This window comes from Typopeltis vanoorti, chromosome 3 (genome assembly GCF_054136105.1).
Source record: "Typopeltis vanoorti isolate ZY-2024b chromosome 3, IOZ_Tvanoo_1.0, whole genome shotgun sequence".
NCBI lineage: Eukaryota > Metazoa > Arthropoda > Arachnida > Uropygi > Thelyphonidae > Typopeltis > Typopeltis vanoorti.
Genome location: NC_143551.1, coordinates 149,366,370 through 149,391,060, shown reverse-complemented (window position 1 = coordinate 149,391,060; position 24,691 = coordinate 149,366,370). Strand labels below are relative to the sequence as shown.

General features: G+C 35.3%; 1 protein-coding gene across 1 annotated transcript in view; it reads right to left on the bottom strand.

Moving 5' to 3' along the window:
* Nucleotides 1–23,042, bottom strand: part of GlcT (ceramide glucosyltransferase) — a 157,372-nt gene extending 134,330 nt beyond the window's left edge. The window contains exon 1 of the mRNA XM_090416124.1: nucleotides 22,754–23,042. Within this exon, the coding sequence (XP_090272250.1) occupies nucleotides 22,754–22,851 (98 nt within the window). The 5' untranslated portion in view covers nucleotides 22,852–23,042. The remainder of the gene's footprint in view (nucleotides 1–22,753) is intronic.
* Between the last annotated feature and the right edge of the window lie 1,649 nt (nucleotides 23,043–24,691).

Sequence of the window (24,691 nt, the reverse complement as noted above, 5' to 3'; positions counted from 1 at the left end):
TGTATAATAATGCTCCCACTGAAGAGACCTCAATAAAGGTCGAAACCAGTCTGGGTAGTGATCCTTCCCATAATATAGCATTATACATGTCTGCAAGGAGATGTGCTTTGTATTATGGGATACTAAAGCAAGTGATGTGAAGTCATACCACCTTTACCACGAGTTACTCCAGTCCTGAAAATACTTCAGGGGCAAACTTTGTTTGCTCTCTATAGGTACTGCTGGGTGGGAGGCCTAAGAACTAAAGTTTCTCAAATTCTGGGAAGTTTAATACAACCATCTTTATTAGGATTAGGTTGATTTTTTTTTGAAATCTACTGCTGATTCTAAAAAAAAGTATCAAATTTGTATTTGTTGTAGTGAAGTAACAAATTCCAACCAGTATGTAAGTCTAAATAGTCGATACCTATACATTTTGTATATAAATATTTGTGTTTATGAGATGTGTTCATTAGGTGAGCATGTAGTTTTTTCATTTAAATTCTATTGAAACCATACTGATGTGATGATCATGTGAATTACAAACCATATGAAACCAAAGGCTGATATAAACAAACAACTGCAACACCTGTCTTATAATGGAAGACATCATTCACAACTTAAAGAAAATACCTACTGTGATTTCTTGCCTACATTACATTAAAGTAAGAATAATGTGTAAGCTGTTTATGATAAGCATAAAATTTGTGACTGACTGATATAGAGAGTGCAGCAGAGAAACATTTTGAAAAGAAATTTTGGGGGATTGTCTTATACATCCAGTTGCCACATAACAAGAGAATGTGGCATCAGGGAAATGGAAAATGGTCATGGGATGTTTGAAAGATTGGGTTTCCAGAGTTAGAAGGATAAATCAGGTAAGAATTAAAGGAATGGGTGGTATCAATAAGCAGGAACTGTATGAAAAGATAGGAACATAAGCAGAAATGTGATAAAAAAAAAAGTGAAAAGCAATACAAACTACAAGCTAAAAATCACCAGCATGGTTAAGAAAGTAAAATCAGATGAGGAAATTAACTTGCAATCCAAAAGGAAATCTCAGAGTTGTTTCAATAATAAGTAAAAAAAGAAGAAGAATGACTACAGAGTGACAACTTAAATGAATACAGATGGTAGGGTGATAATAGCAAAAGAAATAACTAAATTAGGTCTTTCATATTCATGAGTTATTATGCCATAAATTCATTTAGAGAGAAGCCAAGATTTACATTACATAAAGGAAGCTCCAAGAGAGGTAGGAAAAAAAATTACAGATTGGTCAATAGTTTTCTAGAGTTCAGCAGTCAGCAGTTCTAAGGAACTAAAAAAGTTGGTTAAGGTGCTGATTCAGGAATGGGATGGATTGATAAAAATATGATATGCCATGAGAGATAAGTTTTGGTCACAAGTTATGGTGATAAGCCCTTAGTAATTTATTCACTGTCTATAAAGTGACAGTTGAGTTAGATCAGAAAATAGTACAAAGTGCTGTGCTTTGCAAAGGCATATAAAGCACAGAAATCCATTATATTAACTGGAGTATAAAGGATATGAAGCTGGTCACATAGATAAGAGGATGGTTGACATCAAAAAATAGTATGGGATGGAGCAGTTCAGGAGAATGCAAGTGAGTACTGGTGTACTATTTGCCTACGCTTACACACTGCTGTTTATCTTGTACATTAATGACACCGAGAATGAATATGAAAGACCACTTCTAGTTGTTTGCTGCCAAACAAAGGAGGTCAATAGTAAGTGAAATTGATAGAGAAATGTGAGAGAATTTAAATCAACTGACACATCATAAAAATAATGATTGCAAATTTAATGTTGTAAAGTTCAATTATTATTATTCGTGACACCTCCAAGGAGTCCAAAGACTCACTGTGGGAGGACACCTATTGTACAACTCCCCGTCTCCACCACTACGCCGAACCTCTACTACCAATCATCTACATCAGCGCCATCTACTGCCCACCGCCACCACAGCTAGTATTTTTTGTCTGTAAATTGCGTGTGTTCTGAAAGGCTGATTTGTCTGTATGTTGGATGAAAAACACGAGTTTCCGGGAGAAAAAACCCTGCTACCTCCGTATGAGATCAGCTAACTCACCTTCAATTGACAAAGTCCATATAAAGATTCCTCTCATCATGAAGAGACTCGAACTTAGGCCTTTTCCAATTGAAGGGCGCAATGGTTTGAAGAAATTACAAGCTGTGCATTACACTGAACGATGGGGAGAAGTTGGTGGTGATAGCAGAAATTTCAGGAACATATTGTTAAAGTACAAAAACACACTAAGGAGTGGGTTATATGACATTGTGGCCAAAACTTATAAAGCCAATGTAGTCTGTCTTAATTGCATTCCTCCAGTCCAGTTTGCCTGTTTTCTGGGATGAAAAACATGGGAAGAATCTCAGCCACCTCCGTATAAAACTCACCTTCAGATGAAAAGTCCTTGAACATTTAGTTCCTCACACCCTAGATTAGATTCAAATCCAAGTCTTTCCAATGAAAAAGTATTACAACTCTTCTTCATGCAAAATGTAACAACAAAAAATCACCTAGATGTGAAAAACACACTGGGAAATAGAAAAACTACTGTCCCCTCTTCATAAACCCTTAATATGACTATATCTGGACTATTGTGGTCATTTTTTGTCACCTGAATTTTGTGAAGAGGTAATACAGAGGATTTACATATGTGGAACCAAAATGATAATAGGCCTGTGGGGTGCTCACTATAAAGTTAAAGGTTTGTGGACTATAAATGGTTGATAGGTGAAAAATATAGAATAAGATATAAACATATATTGTTGATGGTATTTTGTAAGCCAGACAGAAAATGTTCACTCCATGAAGGAGGGGGGGGAGAGAACAAGTTATCCGCTGGAAAGTGAGTAGGAGTGAAGGCAGTAAAGATAAAAGGACCAAAATATAAAATGACTTGCAAGAGGGAGCATTGAGTGCATTGCTAATGAATGAGTTTAACAGTAGGGCATTGGTGAGTTAGTGTGAGGAGTCAAACAAGTCCATGGTGATGACCAAATAATAATATAAAAAAATCTCAATAATAACCATCTAGAAAATACCAAATTATTATAGTTGAAGGGCACTATGTGAAAGAAACAAATGCTGTGAAGAACATAAAATTTATAAAAGCACCAGGAGTTAACAGGACAACAGTTCGAATAATAAAAGGAGACAAACATATTAATGACAAACTTAAAAGAAACATATCAAAAGATTTGGAGTATATAGAGAAAAATGACCAAAAGTATGGAATACTTTTGCAAATCATCAAGGGAAAAAAAAAAAAAAAATTGCAAGAGAATAATAAGCAATTCTGGCAAAGTCCTATTTAAGATATTGTTATTAAGGATGGAAAGAGACACTGAATCTCACTCAGTAGAAAAACAGGATTTTAATGCTTCCAATATTTCATCTCAGTCACAGAGACATCTTCAGGGATTATAAAAAACTTTTTGTAACAAGTAGTGTAACAAGTTTTGTAGTGAAACTCATGTTTCACTCACTTGTTTTAATTATCATTATATTGTATTTGCGTGTGTTGTTACAAAAAGTTTATTGTAATCCCTGAAGATGTCTCTGTGACTGAGACGAAATATTGGAAGCATTAAAATTAGTTTTAATCCTTTCTCAGTGCTGATAATATTCCATTAAACCTCCAACATGAATTCTTTAATTAACTGTTGTAACCAACAACCAACCTCCAAGATGCTTCGATTAATGTTGGTTTGAATAGTCTTGTATGCAGCTACTTTCGTAGCTTAACTAATTTCTCTTATTCCTCTCTTTCAAACATGGTTATGCATCTGGTGAAGGGGTTGAAATATACACTTTGGGCTTGGACATTTTGAGAATGTCTGGGGAGGGAAAAGAGAAAGTTCTACAAGGCCAAATAGATTGCATATCTAATTATAAAAATAGGCTAGATGGTAATTTGTTATGTCTACACACAAATGCCAGGAGCATCAGAAACAAAGGGGTTGAGTTCTTTGCTTAATTGAATAAAATGTGGCCTAAGATTGTTGGCATTAGTGAAATCTAGCTATCAGAATCAGATATGTAACTGGGATAGAGTGCAGTGAGTATACCATTTTTAAGAATGACAGAAGAGATAAGAGAGGAGGGGAAATACTACTAATGATATTAGATGACTTAAGTCCAGTTAGGGTAGAAATGCAAGAAAACAATGATGGTAACAATCTCATGTAGCAGTTAGTTTGAGGCTATTTGGTGAAGTGGAGGCTAACAGAAATGAAATATATGGTGGGGTGTTGCTACAGACCTGGCAGCTCAGTTGCAGTGAACAAAAAAATGTATTGCCAATTTAGCCTTATGGGTACTAAACGAGTGATCATTATGGTGACTTTAATTATCCAAACATTGATTGGGTAGATCATGAGATAGAAGAGAAATCTCATGATAAGCAAGAAGAGGAATTTATTGAATTGTTGGAAGACAACTTTCTCAAGCAGCATATTAAAGAAAGAATTCGAGGTCAAAGAGTTTTTTTTGTTCATAGCATCAGAAGGGGTCTGTGTTAAGAATATGATTATTTAGCATCAGCTGGTGACAGTGATCATGTTGTGCTTTCTTGGGAAGCAACTAATTATACTGATGTTCCAATTAGAACAGGTTACATGGACAACTACAAAGATGAAAATTATAATCAACTTAAGAGAATACCATCCTTGGTCCCATATCAGAAAGTGGTATACAGTGGGTGTGAATCTGACAGATTTAAGGTGACCAGTGGTGTACCCCAGGGTTCAGCCCTTGAGCAATTGTTGTTAAATAAATACATTAATGACATTAGGAAGGGCCTAACAGGAGATGTGCAATTGTTTGTTGGTGATGCAAAGATAGGCAGCAGGGATGCTACTGATATCCGGTACTTACAGAATGATTTGAGTATGCTGGAAATTTGGGGAAACAAAAATGGCTGTCAGTTTAATGATAGTAAGCATAAAGTTATGCACTTTCATGACGAGATTTCCAGCAGCATATTATATTAGCAGGATTATGCGATAAGAAACCGATGAGGCTAGTGATCTTGACATAATGGTGGATAGGAATTTAAAGTTCAAAAGTCACATAAAAGTTGCAAATACAACTCAGAGGATAATTGGATTTTGAAGCACAACTGACATGTAAGGATAAAGAAGTCATTTTGCCTCTTTATAAAACCATACCTGGATTATTGTGAGCAGATTTAGTCTCCCAAGTTCTGGGGGAATAAAAGAGGCTGTGAAAAAGGTGCAAAGAAGAGTGAAAGATTATATCAGGATTATGAGATTTAGATTACAAGTATGTGAATTAACACAGGGATGATATGATATAAACTTATGAATAGGTGTTATAGGATATTGTATGACGAATTTTTTTGTTATATGGAAGGTGGGGAGAGAACATTAGAGGCATCCATGAAAGTTGAGTTTGTTTGCAGTCAAGAATGGGGTAAGAGCTAGATTTTTCTCTTGCAGAGCAGTGAGCGAGTGAAATAGTCTGCCTTTAGAGGTAGCGAATACATCTAGTATTAATGAATTTAAGGGAAGATATTACAGCTGGTTTGGGTGATGTATAGCCTCTCTCGACTGAGTCTTTGACTCTCTGGAGGTCTCCGATAATAATAATAACACCCCGTATAACCAAGCCACATATCTTAATCACCCCTTTCCTACTATTCACAAGGCTCTGCAAGTTGCATTCTCTCAATTTGTCCTCTTATTCTACATCCCCCTAGATCTGTAACCAACTTATTAGTAAACCTTCTCTGGATCCTCTCTAATATAGACGAGGCATGAAAAATATGCTCACCCACATGTCTATGGTAAGTAGATTTTTCCAGCTGGCTAGTAGCTACAAACTGGGCAAAACAGAATATTTTTTTAATAAAAAATAACTTTCTATACAAAATCTTTTTTTTAACTTTTGTTGTTTTTACTGCTCTTCCTGCTTCTTCGTATTCTTATTATTTATTGATATCATTAAAAAAAGATGCCCTGTATTTTTTCTGTAAATTAACAGTATATTGAGATTTTTCAGATGCTGGGTATGAACTGGATTTTTTTTAAATTCTCACTATGGATTCTATGTTTAGAAAGCAGAAAAATACTGAGGACTTCTTCTTTAATTATCTACAGACAGTTTGTGTTTGTACAAACAAACAACTGGACCCCAAACTAGCAGGTAGCAAAGTAGTATATGTCACATGGGATTATTTAGCATTTACGCTACTTGGAAAGAAGTCAAGAGACACATCATCTCCTCAGTGAGACCCTCAGTATGAGACCAGAGAAATTTCTAATAAAGAAAAAAACAGAGGATTCATCATCCTTCTGTATATTAGCTCTATTTCCATAAAACTAGCAAAAATACTTAAGGAATATAAATTCAAAGTGGCATCGATCCCCTTTATTAAGATGAGATCACTACTCCGATCCACAAAATCTCGACATAGCCCACTTCAATATCCATGTGTTTATGAGCTATGGGACAATTGGCAGTCATCTTACTATGGACAGACAGAAAAATCAATTGAACAGTGTTTTGAAGAACACATTCAAGATATTGAATACCACAGAAGTGAAGCCTCAACTTTGTCATCACATGTGCTCTCTTCAGCTGACTAATAGACAACAGGTGTTATGGGATAAATCAGAATACAACAGAGAGAAAAATCTGAGTCTTTAGAAATGGCATTAGATCCTAAACATCTAAATATTAACCCACGTATCAACTTATCTGAATATATGCTAGCCTTCATTAGCCAAATACATGCAAGTGTCCAGATTTGGTCACCTGGTTTTCAAAAGGATGTTGGAAAGGGCCAGAGGAGACCGACTAAGGTAGTTTCTGACCTCTAGAATGTTCAAATATGAAGAAAGATTGAGAAAATGCAATTTACAGAGTCTAGTGGATAGGAGGAAAAGGGGAGATATGATAGAGACCAACAAATTGGTAAGGGATTGTTATAGGATCAATGTTGGAGAGGTTCTACAGAAAACAGTGGGAGATCAGGGGAGAACCAGGTCATTCCTGGAAACTGTATAAAGAGGATGTGAGCAGAGGAGTGAGAAGCAGGTTTTTTGCATGCAGAGTTGTGAATGATTAGAAAGCCTTGTCTGAGAGTGTGGTGTCTGCAGAGAATTTGAGCATGTTTAAAGCATGGCATGATGAGCTGTGTGTATGATAAAAGGACCTCCTAGATGAGTCTTTGACTCCATGGGGTCTTGGGTAATAATAATAAGTGAATGTGTAAACGCCCATAACATTCTGAACAATACAACATAAAATTAGAAATATTTTAAAATAACATCAGTGTCTTCTATAACTGCATAATAGTTGCCACCTTTGATAGTCCTTACTGTTTTGTCACCTAGTTTGCATGCTTACACCTGAAGAAATCCTGTGAAATTAGAATGAAATGCCACATTGTCAATTAAAATAAATGTTACCTTCTTATTCCAGTGTTCTGCCTTATGAACTCTTAGTCACATGCTCACAAACCAGCAAAGTCCATACTTCTTATATAAAGCACACACACACACACACACACACACACACACAGTGGCGGCTGGTGACAACAGAAACAGGTGGGGCCAGGGGCCAAAAAACAACTTAATTTTTTTATATTTATATAGTGGGTTCTATTATTGATTTATAGTTATTATTTCTATTACAATAATGTTTAGTCAGAATCCACTGATACATTGAGCTATTAATTTTTAAAAATTATTAGGACGTAACATATAGTAGGGGCTCAACCTATTAATAACACAAAAACTTGAAATATTTGCAGTTGCAGGCATAGTTCAACAGACTAGAGCAGTGAACCAGAAATCCAAAGACGCTGGTTCGACTCCAGCTGTGCGCCCTGCAAAATATTTTCGAGTTTTCATTTGTCAAGTGTTAAAAAAAAAGTTATTATTTCTATTGTTTATTTTATAAATCAATGTCGAAAGAGAAAATTAATTTTTAAAAAGATAAAATTGTTTAATTAAGATTGACTAATAGAACCCATAAATATAAACACAGAAAAGTCAAAGAAAAATCATAAATTTTATTTTTTACAAAGTAAACATAATATGTAGTACATATTATGTACTATACATATAGTGACATAATCAAAACATAATAGGTTTTCAATAAAGACAGATACTGAAAAACAAAGATACAGACAAGACACAAAAATAATAAAAAATTAAATAAGAACTACTGATAAATCCAGAAAAAATATAAAATATGGGTTAAGACAAAAATTAAGAGAGAAATACCTTTAAAAAGTTATTTCTGTATCAAAGAAGGGGAACCATCGGTATTTCCAGTCAGATGCACAAAACTTTTCACGTAGCATACAGATTTTATAATTTTCATTTACCGATATTCACACAATTATTATTTATTTATATAAATATTCTGCTCTTCTTTGTTTCATATGAGCAAATTTTTCGATTACTTTATGATTAAACTGTTGAATTTCTTGTAAATAATCCTTATGAATAGATAGTATGGCTAGAGCATTCAACCGATCTTGGCCTATCGAATTTCTTAAAAGTGTTTAATATGTTTTAGTGCGCTAAAACAACGTTCAGCATCAGCTGTGGAGACAGGTGTCACTAAAACAATTTCAATTAATTTTGATACTTCGGAAAAGATATCGACCAGTTTATTGTCTTGTATAAATCGTGATAAGGCATTGATGTTGGTATATCACTAAAAGTATATTTTCATACATAACAGTTAATTCTGATATCAACTTGTCTTCAGTTAGCATTGGATAATTTCTTTTAATGTTTATTATGTGTTCCCTAGGAAAATGTTGTCTATTGAAATTGAAATTTTTAGGGCCTACAATAAAAAATGATTTAAATATTTCAAAACTGCTGAATCTGTCACTAATTTCACTAATTATTTTGTCGCAGGCTTCTTTAGCATCTTCTATCAGTAATTCATCTGTCGTGTTGTGTCTTTTAATTCTTTTTTTAGGTATTTCCTCACAATCGTCTGGAACTGACGCAGGAATAAAATCAGTGATGCAATTCCGAACGAGATTAATGGACGATTCAAATTTATTGAATGCTTCTTTGATAGTGATATTGTTGGCTTTATTAGATTGCAATATGTTATAAAGTACATTGACATGTTTTAAAATTGAATAAAAAAAAAATAAAAAGAAGTTGAACTCAAAATCTTCAAACGATTTTTTGAATCCAATCGATTCCCACATGCTTTTGTCATCCCATCCTTCTTCGTTTATGATTTTGTTAAAACATTCCAGAAGCACTATTTTATTCTCTTTTATACAATTCACTATCTTGGAACGAAAATTCCATCGTGTTTCACAAACTCTTGGTACTTGTGTTTGACTAATTTCGCAAAGCAAATCATTTTGTTTTGGAGAGGATGTGAAGAACATGCCAAATCCACTTAAAGTAAAAAAAAATGTTCTTATCCGCTTATTTGATGAACACTTTTTTAAAATTAAATTCAGCTGATGTGCATAACAGTGAACATAATGGGCATTAGGGTAAACTTCTTTCATTAAACTTTGTACTCCATTTCGTGATCCGCTCATTACTACTGCACCATCATAGGCCTGTGCGATCAATTTTTCGTTGAGACTAAAAGATTTCAGTTCTTCTTTTAACACATTTGTAAGTCCCATAGCAGAAACCTTTCAACTGGTTGAGAATCTTTTAGGTAATGCAAAATAATTACGAACTGCAAACAAGATACATCAAGTAGTTAGGAGTGCTGGTAGCTTGCTCCACCTTTGCTACGAGTTGCCTGGTGTTGTACTACTTACCCAGGTAAGATAGTACAACACCATATTCAGTCCTGAAGATATTTTCAGGCACAAACTTTGTTTGCTCTCACTTGGATAAAGGATTAAACTAAATTTATTATAGTCTAACCAAGTGAAAAATAAACTTTCAACAAGATACATCAGTTGTCATCTGCTTGCAAGGAAACAAAACTCGCCTTATCAATTTCACTTTTAATTTCTTCTATATACACTTTATACATGCAGGCTAAAATGTCATTTTGGTTGGTTTTTGAAGTATTTTTTGCTACTTTTGAATTTTCAAGATGATCATTTAAAACACTATCTAATGTAGCTGTGTATGAAACCATATCTAAAAACACTCCTCGATTGTTCAAATCAATGGTTTCATCATGTTCTCTTAACAGCAGTTTGTGTACACCACAAAATTTTATGCAGTCTATGATCCTCGATAAAGTATGTCTATTTTTGTCAACTAATTCATTATGTTTCTTTATATTAAGATGGTATCCAGTATCGATGGAACATGAGATGTTCATTTTACCGAACATTTGAAATTGCACCGCATTGTTTATATGAATTTTACTGGATTCGTGTTTTTGTATTCGCTCGGAAAGATGTTTTAAGTCTTTACAGCCACTGAGTGTCCACAAGCTCTCGCCACCTAACAAAACACAATAAAAACAGAACAAAGATTTTTTTTTTCATCACTCACACTAAGACATGATTTCTTGTCAAACCAGGTTACATAATATGTTCTTGTTTTTTTACCATCTTGTTGAATAATACACACATCTCTAGGTTGGTATGCGGCAAGTCTTTGGATTTCAATTTTTCTTCTAGACATAATAACGAGAAACGTTTTTCCAATAAACTATCGATTTTGTTCATAGTTAAAATGTATTGTTTATGGACGTAATAAAAATTTAAATTATAACAAAAAAACGACAACAATCATTAAACATACTAAAAACAATAAAACAGATCAACGAGAATAAATAATAAGACAATGAAAGAATCTCATGCTATTTACGTACAAACGCAGTGATTGGGCCAGACTAAACGGGCCCCAAAATAAGCGTTGTGCCCGGTAAACAAACATGCTTGCTAGTGCACGTGCTTCACAATCAAAGAATCGTGTGCTATGTACGTACGTGCCAACACAGTGACTGGTCCAGACTAAACTGACCCCAAGATAAGCGTTGTGCCCGTTAAAACAAACACGAGTGCTAGTACAAGTGCCTCATACATGCCCTGTGTTCTACACATATAAAATAGGGCCAGCCCCAGAGACCGTACTAAGTTGCATTATACAATACTGCCACAAAATACTACAGTAATTTTTTTATTAAACAATAAAATGTTGGAAATAGATCAAAAAATAATAATTACAAGACACATTTTTTAAAACTACAATTATTGGGCTAGTTATACAATTATAGGTGGGTCCCAGCCCCTATAGACGAGCTGCCCCTGTGTGTGTGTGTGTGTGTGTGTGTGTGTGTGTGTGTGTGTGTGTGTGTGTGTGTGTGTGTGTGTGTGTGTGTGTGTGTGTGTGTGTGTAATATATATATATATATATATATATGATTTTCTCATTTGATATTTCAGATTCATTGTTCTGTTTGCATTTTTATACGAGTAATCAGATATACTTTCTATTTTCTGTATCACCAAATATTTTGTTGTTTTTGCAAATTTTACATTTTGCTTATTCTGAAACTGCATATAAATCTTAAAACTCCCAAATATTGTTTTTATTATTCATAGCCAAAACTACTATTTTTTCAGTATTTTAAAACAAATTTTAATGCTTTATAATACTGCCAACTTTCAAGACTACCTAATATATGCTAAAATAAAATAATAATAATAAAAAAACATTGTAAATGATAAGCCTTTGTATGCAATTGCACAAAATAAGGGTATGGTTCTCCCAATTGTTGCATTTGTTATGACTCAAAGAATTCGTCTGTTTCAGCCTGCTAAATACCAAATATTTCTATGGATTTAGCCAAAACCAAATATTTGAAAATCGCATAGAATCGGCTGAATACTGAAGCAAAACTGAACATTAGTCCATTCCTAATTATAAACTGTTCTTTTCTTTAAATTTTCCCAAAATATTTCTGTCTGGTATTCATTTCCTACTCTACCATGAAGATTACTCTACCACAAATAAGTCTCACTGTCCAATCCCTGCCCCCATTTTGAAATCTGTCCATATTACTTGAAATTTCCTGCCATTCAAGAAGTTTATAAAATGTTTAGTGCTGAATACTATAGTGTTCAGCACTATATTCACCTGCTTCCTTTCACTGATCAAATATAACGTTTTATAATTATTATCTCATCTGTAACAGTCTTCTTCAACTCAGTAACAACAATATTTCTAAATTGTTACATTAATTACTCTAAATCTAAACAAGTTTCAATGGATGAACAGACTGATTAAATCATTCAGTGCCTGGAATGTGTGAAGAGCGTATAATAAACAAAAACAACGACAAAAGATTAATATTTCATTAATGCTACATGGTACTTATACATAACACATCCACATTTAACTACAGGGACATCTCTAAAATAATGCACATCATTATTATGCTTGAAACTATCAATCTCAATTCAATGTGGATATTTAAGTAAATTACACCTAATAAATTATATTATTCTCTTTATTCATTCCCCAATTATGAGAAAATTCAAGTTGGAACATGAAGTAACTTCAAGACTAGGCAATTTATATATGAAGGAATATGATTTCACATCAAAGTCCGCACAGTTAGCCTAATGGCTGTGCGCTTCGCAACCATATGCCTGGGGAAGGAGTGTACTAGGTTCGATTCCTGTCGGAGATGTGAGAAGCTAAAAGATCTTCCTCAGCCATAGCCAAATTATCTGGTCTAGGGCATGGACAGTAGGGTTTTTTCCCCAGTTTATCCTGGGATTTTTCAACCCACAAAGCAGGCAAGCCGGTCTTGAGAACTCAACACTATGGGCATAGGATACACTGGGGCGTAGGGCTGACCACCTCATCATGCGAACGGTTTGAGGTCCGATGATTAATAAACCCGCGACACTGCAAAGTAAAAGAGGGTAAAAGGAAGATGAGATCAAGTTCTTCTAGCACACATTCTTTTGGACATGTATATCATCTTGCATTATGGGAAGGGTTATCACTACCAGATTTCAGCCTTAGAAGTCTCATTAGTAGGAGCCTATGATGAGACCAAAAATTAAATCAATGGCAATGTCATATTTCCATATGACATTGCCATTGATAAGTAGGAAAATGGTGCATCACCATTAATAAGCTACTCTGGATGAGAGATACTTGGTGTAAGTTATTAGAAAGAAATTATATTCATGTCTTGTCTTTATCCATTACTCAAGCACAAGCAAACAAAAGCTTACATGTGAAGTAACTTCACGACTATATTGTTGTCATCTCTCACTAGCAAATTTTTGTTCTCTAAACAGAATATTATACTGAATTATGCAGAATTAAAGCTGTTACTTTTGTGACAGTTAAAATTTATGATGACGATGATCGTCAGCCTGTCTTTTCACCCACTACATGGTGAAAGCCTCTCCCATAGCAGGAGGGTTGGGTCTACTTTTCCCATGGTGACCCAGTCCATCTTTTGAGTGCATATATACTTGGATGAATGAACGTGTGAAGGTGGAAGATAATCACAAACATCCATGCCTAGATGGAATTTAAACCTGCAGCCTCTTGGCTGGAAAGCAGATACGCTAACTACTCAGTCAACCAGGCCAGCAGTTAAAACTTATAACAAACTGATATTAATAGCCTAGAGAAATTACTTCTTGGACCTTGTGCAGAGAGTCAAGGAAACTAGATCATCAAGGGAGGAATGGGAAAAATGTGAAAGTTCAGCTATGGTATGCAAACGTGATAAAGATATGAATGTCTTCAAACATGGTTATGTATGTGGTGAAGGGGTGGAAAAATATGCTTTAGGTTTGGACGTTTTAAGTATGCCTGGGGAGGAAAAAGAGAAAATTCTAGAACAAGACCAAATAGATTGCATGTCTAATTATAAGAATAGACATGCAATAGGCTAGGTGGTAATTTATTATGCCTATACACAAATGACAGGAGAATTAGAAACAAAGAGGTTGAGTTCATTGCTTTATTGAATACAATGTCTGGAGAGCAGATACGCTAATCTCAATGGCTGGAGAGCAGATATGCTAACCACTCGGTCAACCAGGCCGGCAGTTAAAACTTATAACTGATATTAATAGCCTAGAGAAATTACTTCTTGGTATGAGACCTAGTGCAGAGCGTCAAGGAAACTAGATCATCAAGGGAGGAATGGGAAAAATGTATGTGAAAGTTCGGCTATAGTATGCAAATGTGATAAAGATATGAATGTTTTTAAACATGGGTATGTATGTGGCAAAGGGGTGGGAAAATATGCTTTAGGTTTGGACGTTTTAAGTATGCCTGGGGAGGAAAAAGAGAAAATTCTAGAACAAGACCAAATAGATTGTATGTCTAATTATAAGAATAGGCAAGGTGGTAATTTATTATGCCTATACACAAATGACAGGAGAATTAGAAACAAAGGGGTTGAGTTCATGCTTTATTGAATACAATTTGGCCTAAGATTGTTGGCATTAGTGAAACCGGGCTATCAGATATGGTAAGCGGGATTGAGTGTAATGGGTATACTATTTTTAGGAATGACAGAAGAGATAGGGGACGAGGAGGAGGAGTGCTACTAATAATATCAGATGACTTAAGTCCAGTTAGAGTAGAAACACAAGAAAACAATGGTGGTAACAATGTCCCATGTAGCAGTGAGTTTGAGTCTATCTGGTGTGAAGTGGTGGTTAACAGAATGAAAAATATGGTGGGGGTATTGCTACAGACCTGGCAGTTCAGTTGCAGGGGACGAAGAAATGCATCGCCAATTTAGCCTTATCGGTATCAAACAAATGATCATTATGGGCGACTTTAATTTTTCAAACATTGATTGGGTAGAAGAGAAATCTCATGATAAGCAAGAAGAGGAATTTATTGAATTGTTGCAAGGCAACTTCCTCAAGCAGCATGTGAAATGAACTCGAGGTCAAAGAGTGTTGGATTTGCTCATATCGTCAGAAGGGGTCTCCGTCAAGAATATGATTATTTTACCACCAATTGGTGACAGTGATCATGCTGTACTTTCTTGGGATATATCTAACTGTATTGATGCTCCGATTAAAACAGGTTACATGCTGAACTACAAAAGATAGAAATTATGATCAACTTAAAATACTATCTTAGGAGAATGATCTTTGGTCCCATGGCATCAGTTACTGAATTGGAAAAATGTCAGCAATGCATGAGAATCTTTTAAAAAGTGCTTAAATGAGGCAGTATCTGAACAGATCCCTAGTGTTCAAAGAATAAATAGATTGGGAGTGAAATGGATGTGCAACTTTATTAAATGCAGAGTACTCTAGTGTCGGAAGCTAATGAGATTGTTCAGATATTGAGTGCTCACTTTCCTAACCCTTTCTCTGCCAGGTTGGCAGGAAAACGACCCAGAGGAAGACTAAGATATAGGTGGATTGATACGTTACAATGTGCCTTAGACGATAGAAATATAAGATCTGATAATGATAATATTGGAGTCTTGACAAGTGACAGACTGATTTGGAGGAAAATTGTAGATAGAAAGTTAGTAATGATGTAAATTTTTCATGTAGTACTATCATATCCTGTACACCCCTTGAGGGTATATGTCAGGAATTTGATGATGATGACTGATTACCAAGAAGTAAAAGCATTATATATAATATTTTTTTTAATTTTAATCTTAAATTTATACAGTTAAGGAATATGTTTACAGAGTTTTTTTAGTAAAAATATTTTTGCATGTGGTTCCACAGCGAAACAATTCTTGTTCTTGCTCATACAGAGTCCAATCCCACATGTCTGACATGCCCATTTTGTATGGTGTGGATTTTTAGCTGTACTGCACAATGCACACCTTCTGGATTTTCCCTGAACAAGCATATGTGCAGCTTTGTCTAATCATTTCTCTCAAGGTACATACGGCTTGAAGTTGTTGATGCGAGTTACTAATATTCTATTCTTGGGGGAACCTAGTCATGCCCCTACAAGTCCTGCAATTACAGCTCATTGAAAGTCTTTGAGGTTCATGCCCTCCTCTTGATTTAGCTCCTTGAAAATAATGCTGGCATTTACCACTATGACGTCCAGGAAATGCCACATTATGCGGTGCCACCACTTCTTACTCTTCCGGTCAATTTCGTAACAGGACTTCAGCATATCTGCTTTATCCACGAAGCCCATATGGGCATTGTAATCCCTTACTAATGCTGGACTTGTGATGTCCACATGCAAGCTATCTTTATTTTTGCCTGACACCACTGTTATTATTATTATTATTTGACACCTCCAGGGAGTCCAAATACTCATCGAGGGAGGGCACCTGCTCTACAACACTCTCTCTCCATCACTCAATCCTCCAACTCACCGCAACTACACCAACGCCATCTACCGCCAACCACCACTAGTATTTCCACAGACATCACAAACATCCATGCCCACGGCGGGATTCGAACCTGCAGCCTTTTTGCTGGAGAGCAGATACGTTAACCACTCGACCAGCCAGGCTGGCTGTTGTGTCATCAACATCATGGAAATTGGAAAGGAATTGAATTCCTTTTCTGTCTTTCCAAAACATTGTCACCAGTCCCTCTTCTGAACACCGGAATTGGAATTCCCCTTTTTCCATACCCTTTTCGCTTGTAAAACCTGAAGGGAATCCTACTCTTCCTTTCTAACTGTTCTGCAAGCATGTGATTTTTTCCAATGGGTGAGGGTTTTGCCAACTCTCCCCCCCCCCAGCACTTTTCAGTCGATGATCCTATTTTCCCTGTGTATAACATTAGCTCGTTAGCACGCTTTGTGGGTTTCTGGGGAATGTATTGTTTTAGGCTTGAGCATCCCTTGAACCTTATCATAGATTCATCGACAGCCTGCCTCTTGGTTGGTTTGTAGGAGGATAGGAATGTGCCCTCCAACAAATTGAGCAGTGGAGGAACTTTGAAAAGTTTGTCAAAAGACTCTTCCCCCTTTTTGAGCTGCTTACTGTTATCACTTATATGAATGCTGCTCAAAAGCCATGCAAAACGATTTTGGGGCATAACAGAAGAAATGTAATTATCCACCAACATTGGGTCCAAAGACCAATAGTCTACATAGCTGGGAAGTTTTTTCAAATCCATAACCAAATTTAATGCAAACAATTTCCTTATTTCTTCTGCACTTGTCAGCTGAAAATTTGTTGATCCACCCATTTTCTGCATTGCATATAAATTTGTTTGATACACTATATGTTCAGTAATTTCTGAGGGAAATAAGCACTCAAAAACCTTTAGTGGTAATGTTATTCCTTACAGCATTATTTTCACATGCTGACATAGTGCACTGCAGCTCCTTCTAAATCTTCTGTTTCATCAGCCAAATCACTTTCGGATACACATGACTCGTCATCACTTGGTATTTCATCCAACAAACTGTACACATTCTCACTTCAATCATGCGCGATTTCCTCGAATCCTTTTTTGAGGATATGCGACAGTACAGTTGCTTACACCCCAGTGGTTACAATCTAAAACCACACACATTTTGTGATTTTTTTACGAAATTCTCACCTGAATAATGATTTACCATAATGCAAACGTAATTTGAAACTTAAAATTATACATTCCTTCAAAACAAATGAAGTATCTTGTTTTATATAGTCGCAAGTAAACAGAAAACTCTGGCAGCACACATAAACACAACGCTCCACACTATGGCAAACCACAAAAAAGGCAGGAAATATGCGCGACCTTACATTAAGTACAACAGACCACCGCTAAAGGTCAGCAGCTGACAGTGTAACATTTGGTTAGGCTGAGAAACCACTGGGAGGCTAGGAAACCAACTTATGTTCTCCAGTCACCCCCTCCCACCCATCTTCTGTAACTAATTCTGCTTCTCTCCAGCAATTCCAACTAGTCTTTTTTTATTTTTTTAGACTTTCTTCTTTTTCTTTCTGGGATCCATGTCAAAACTACCCTTAGAATTTCTCTTCTAACCATTTTCAAGGTATAACTAATCCACTTCTATTTGCATCTTTTTACTTCACTGGCAATACTTTTTAGCCATGTTTATATGCTTCAGTTTGTTCTCACATGCATCTATTACACAAGACCCAGGCCATCTTGCAGTATAATAGTGATGCAAATTAAGTGAATCCAACACTATTTTTGATAATTGCTTCACTGATGTTTACTGCATTACTACTTGATAAATGTTAAAAATAAATTTACATGTACCAACTTATCTACATTTACCTCAGCTGCTGGATGTATAATAATTGTGTAATTATGCATCTATTTCTATATATCAAAGGAGAGCAAGCTCAAAGTAACAGCAACCTTTATAAACTTGCTATTTGCCTACAGGTTAGCTATCTAGAAAATTTGCACATTGCAAATATGCCATATATTCAGGTTTCATTTTATTCCTCATCAAATATTTGGATGCACTACTTGTGTTTCTCTTAGCTTTAGACCTTGTTTAGTAGGTGATTCCATCTGCTTTAAGTTATGATGCAAGATTCAAATATAATATTTATTATTATTGTTCCGGGAAACTCCAAAGGAGTCGACAGACTCATCGAGGGAGGCCCTAACATCATGTCAAGAACAACTATTCAACATTCACACAGTATCTATCATACCTTGCCTTGAACTCATTCACGGTCGTAGCACCCACAACAGACTCTGGAAGCTTATTCCACTCATTTACCACTCTCCAAGTAAAGAACCTAGCTTTAACACCCTTGTCAACCACATTCTTGCCCAGCTTCCATGCATGGCCCCTAGTCCTCCCACCACCAGTCATATTTTCAAAAATATCTTCTGGATCAATCTTATAAAAACCCTTCAGTAATTTGAATGTCTCAATCATATCACCCTTCCTTCGCCTATCGTCCAATTTCTGCAACCCACAAATCTTCAACCTATTCTCATAAGGTTCATTCCACAGACCTGCTATCATCTTGGTCACTCGTCTCTGGACCCTCTCCACTTCCTCCCCATCATGAAAAAACCCTGGTGCCCATAGCTGGGCACAGAAGTCCAGATAGCTGGGCACAGAAGTCCAGATTTTTGGACTCTACAGAGACGTTTGCCAATGTCAAATGGCAAGCTGGCATAAAAGGTGGAGAAATGGATGGATAATGCATTAGCAAGATGGATAGAAGATCAGCTGTATGAAAGATACTAGCAAAATTGTGAATGACAAGAATGTTCCAGAAGAAGAATATATTCAGTGGCATGTCATAAGGTTCTGTTTATGGAACAATGCTGTTCAACAGGTAATATTTCACTTATTACTTCAAAATATTTCATTTGGAATGATGCTATAATAGAATAATATTACAATCTTTAGAAGCACCTGTGGCATAATAATTAATAATGGAACATGTATAGATCACAGTAATAACTTCAAATAAATAATGGTACAAATATCGTACTGAAAATAACAGTACATCCTCAGTGTAGAACAAACAGTTAAAGGAATGAAATACAAAGTACAGAACAGTCGGTGGATCACCAATTAAATTTTTGCCACATGCCAGAAAATTAATTACTAAAATGTTATTAAATAATTCTTTAAAGATAATTATTTCATTGATGGTTACATAAAATAAGAGTCATCCAAACTTTTGGGAGAGAGAGAGACAGTCATTTCAATTTAAATTTGGCCGATGTAAGAGGGCAACTTTCTTTAAAAAGGCATTCATATTTAAATCTACACCTGAAGATAAGCTTTATCCCACTAGATATTATATCAATATCATATCGAATACAAGAAACCTCATAAGTCTGGTCTAGCACAACATAGCATTGACACTAATCATAATATCCTGTGGGATAAAGCTTGTCTTCTCCACAGTTGTAGATTTAAATATGAACGCCTTTTTAAAGAAAGTTGTGAAGCCCTCTTACATCGGCCGAATTTAAATCAAAATGACTGTCTCTCTCTCTCTCTCTCCCAAAAGTTTGGAAGAATCTTATTTTATGTAACCATCAATGAAATAATTATCTTTAAAGAATTATTTAATAATATTTTAGTAATTAATCTTTAGGCATGCGGCAACAATTTAATTGGTGATCCACTGACTGTTCTGTACTTTGTATTCCATTCCTTTAACTGTTTGTTCTACACTGAGGATGTACTGTTACTTTCAGTACAAAATATTTGTACCTTTATTTAATTAAAGTTATTACTGTGGTCTATATGTGTTCCATTATTAATAATATTACAATGTAAAAATAATGTTTAAATCCATTTCAAGCTTCTGACAAGTGGAGCCATGGTCTTATGCCTGGCAATGAAATTCATCGTCCATCCTAAAGGTGATCACAAACATCCACAGCAGGATTTGAACAAATAGCCTGTTGGTTGGATAGCAAATATGCACTTTGCCAACATAGCAGGCCATAGAAAGCTTCATTAAATATGCTTCAATGTTTTGTTAACTGACTTTATAATCCAAATAATTCATATAAACTTGTTAAATTATAGTGCTTTGGGTGAGCATTTTTCATTTGAACACCATGATTTCAATTCTGTTTTCCAGCAACTGACACTGATTTATTACATTTCATTTATACACAGATCTTATGCCTGGCAATGAAATTCATCTTCCATCCTAAAGGTGATCACAAATATCCACATACATAGCAGGATTTGAACAAATAGCTTGTTGGTTGGAGAGCAGATATGCACTTTGCCAACATAGCAGGCCATAGAAGGTTTTATTAAATATGCTTCAAAGGGGAGAAGTGTCCTGGGTTCGATTCCCATCACTGACGCGAGGCGCTTAAGGATCTTCCTCAGCCATAGCTAAGTTAGCCAGTCTTGGGCATGACAGCAGGGTTTTCCCCTTCAGTTTATCTGGGGTTTTTCATCCTGCAAGCAGGCAAACCGGCACAGTGAACACACACAGATTTACAGCCATAAATACTTAACCCCCCCTTGAGGGGGGAATCACCTCTCCCCAATAGGGATGGGGGGAGAAAAGGGAGGAAACTCCATATGAATAAATAAATAAAATAAATGTTTTGTTAACTGACTTTATAATCCAAATAATTCATATAAACTTGTTAAATTATAGTGCTTCAGGTGAGCATTTTTCATTTGAACACCATGATTTTAGTTCTGTTCTCCAGCAACTGACACTGATTTATTACATTTCATTTGTACACAGATTTTTGCTGATATCTTTAGTTTTATCTCCTGGATGCCAATACAATTTTTTCTATTTGAATTCTTTCTTTTTGTTATCTATCATTCTTTGATTATTTCACTCATATATATTCCAAATAATACTGGAGATAGGAAACACTCTTGTTAGTACTCCTCTTGCTTCTACTATTACTTGAATCATGCTATACTAATGGGCATCGCTCCTTAGTAAGATAAAGGATTTTATAAGTGGTACTATGATGCAGCCACTTTGCCTCACCTACTGTACCATCCCTATAAGTATCATAAGTAAAAATGTTCTTCAATGACCCAAACAGCATCAGTGGCCAATGTCACAATACATTTTCAATAGAGAAAAACATCCTACTTAGGCAATATTTACACCAAACAAACTTCTCAAGTAATTATCACATCTAAGTAGTTGGATGGATGACCAAGTTAAAAAAACCCATCTCAACTATGTTTCATTTGAATAAGTTTTGTTTCACAGGAAGTAGGCATCTGTCCAATTTACTTAAAATAGCATTGTTCTGTTCAACCAACACCCATCCAGGCATCAGTCCAGGAGTGGTAACCAATCTTTTGAACATATGATTTGCAGGCTTACATATGTTTTCAATATGATTTACAGACTAATTGTCCATTGCCTCAGTCTCTTTCCTTACCATGCTTCCCTGCTTGCTTCTTCCTCCCCTTTCTCCTTTCCAAAATAATTCTATCTTTTATATAGATCACTTATTATTATTATCATCATCAGATCTCCACAGGGTCCAAAGACTCATCATGTGAGGTCCCACTGTCATATATATATATACACACACACACACAGTTCATCATACCATGTCTTAAATGCATTCACTATCTTGAACTCCCAGGAAATGCATTCCAATCACCGACCACTCTCCATGCAAGAAACCTATTCTTCATGCCTTTCTTATACATCTTCCAGGCTTGGTCTTTTGTCCTCAATTCAATGATTTATTACATATTTATTCCTAATCATATGCGAAATTTACTTGATCTCAACCAAGTCACTCCTTTCCTTACATCATAATTAAACAAAGGCAGCTGAAGCATGAAACCAGGTCAACATTTTTGAATAAAATGCCGCCCCGGATTTATGGGACTACATACGGACTCTCATTCGCATCGACTAGGCAGGGCATTTCTTGTCTCAAATCAGCGATGAGTAGAGAGATGTCTAGGTAAGTATATTTCAGGAATGCTTTTTTCCCCATCCTTTAGAATTTTCCATATTCATATCAAAACGATAATTATAACGTGATGTCACCTAATATTATACACGTTCGTAACGTTATCATATTATAACTTCTAAAACACCGGCAAAAATGAGCATGATACCTGACGCATATCGTTTCAGTACTCAATAGGAGTTGTATATATTAACAAAGTATCAAGTAAAGAACTTTTTTTTTAGTATAGCGTATGCATGTTAATTTTTCTACTGATTTTATTTATTTACTTAGTGAATTGTTTTTTTCCAAAAAAAAAAAAAAGATAAAATAAAAAGGTGAAGTTTCGGAATAGGCTTTACGCAACATCCTATAATTATGCGCACATGGCAAAGAAATAAAAAAAATATGCGGTCCTTTGTAACTTTTACATCATCATAAAAACTTACCCATTTAGAATGGCCATCATATGTAGAAGCCATACAAAACACCACCCTGCTACAAAAAATATAGCTAATACATATAGCGAATAAAACAGTACAGCCATTTTGGAAAACTCAACTTCTTGACGTCACACTTCAAGCCACCACTCACTCTCAATCACCCTTTTTTCTGCTTCACAGTTTCGTGATAACGAGGATATAGCGATGTAGTGGTCATCGTTAGGTTGTCGTTTGATGAAGTTTCAACTTGAAGGTTTCTTCCAACTGCTTAATATTATCGAGCATATGTGAATGTGATAGGATGAGAAGTATTGCTTAAGCATATATGCATAAACACACGTGCAAATAACCAACGAGTAGTAGGTAGTACATGTACCTTTCGACGCCAGTATTAGACGTAAACACGCATGCGAAATAGCAGCCGATTTCATAACGATGAGAATTCACGTGGAAAGATAGCGATTACCTTAACCATGTGTGTGTGAGAGAGAGAGAAATAACGTAAGAAATGTATTTCATTTGAAAAGTGTGTTCCAAACTTCATTCAAGGTTTGCCGCTTTTTCGTAATATCTGCTTCTTATATTTCTTCATACATCATTTAATAATACCTGTAAGAATAAAAACCTGCAGCAAATATCAAAAATTTCTATGGTTGTCTGTTATTCAACGTAATCATTATAAAAATAAAAATTCAACATAGCTAGTTTGAACCAACAATCCACACATATTGTACATTATTTGAGTTCCTGGTACGGTATAAGAACGCCTTGACAGTTCTTATTCGAAAAATACAAACGGTTACTGACCGGAAGAGAGGTAGTACGACGTGGTATTATCTTAATTCGATGCTATAGATACCAAACTTTTTTTTCGATGTTTTTTTTTTTTTTGTTTATTTTGATCGGTAAGTTGCAGGGGAATTTTTTAAAACTTCATTATTCCCCTTCAGAAACTGATTTGTTTGTATTTCATATATTTCTTCTCTTTGATTTCGCGTCATTCTCTATATTTCTTTCTGTTCGCCATAAAAGTCACATTTGAATCGTGGGAGAAGAGCTTAAAAGGCTTCAAATGAGCGATGTGAAATAACTGAACTAGGGGATATTATAAATTCATCCTAATAGCATAAGTAAATAATGAATTGAAACTTATAAAGTTTCGAAAATAGACCACAGAACTTATTACAGTCTTCAGTATTGGTTCCCTTAATCGAAAGCACTAATAAAATATGCGCTACTGGGCAAATGCAAGCTAATGCATTGCGATAGTTATATTCTCATAACTTCCTGGTCGATTTTCGAAAATTTCTGAATTTCAGTAATTATTCCTTTGTGAAATAAGAGTGGTTTTATAATATTCCATGTTTCAATTAGTCATATTACAATTATTAAGAATAATTCTCCCAGTGTAACACCAGTACCATGCTTATTGGAGAAGAGTTAAAACTGGCTTGAAAATTTCCGTGATGTCTCCAGGAGGATTATCTAATCTTTAACCGCCCATGAAACTAATAATAATGTACAGTAGGCTAACAGCCATTCGTGATTTCGTAGATAGGGCTCACATTTAAAAAAAAAAAAAAAAAAAAAGTTTTTCATTTTGCTTTCAGTTTTCAAGTTTTTTATTTATTTACTTTTTCTAATGCTTTTTTTTTTTGTGCTTGCGTGCTTACTTTTTTAACTTTTAACTTCTATGGCTGGATGGGTATCAATCCCTTGGATTTTTATCCAGTAATCGGTATTTTTTAATTGTTTAAATAAAGTTTTGAACACTTGGCTCGCCCTAATTAGGGCTGTGTAGAAATATTTCAATCTGTGATCAGGGCAGCCTTTGGGCGTTTATGTTTCCATCTGTCTTTTTCAAAGTAATCTGATGACTCAAGAATGAGTAGGTCGGGATGGAGTGATGTCTGAGCAAAGTACTTTGTTTGCTATCTGGAGAGG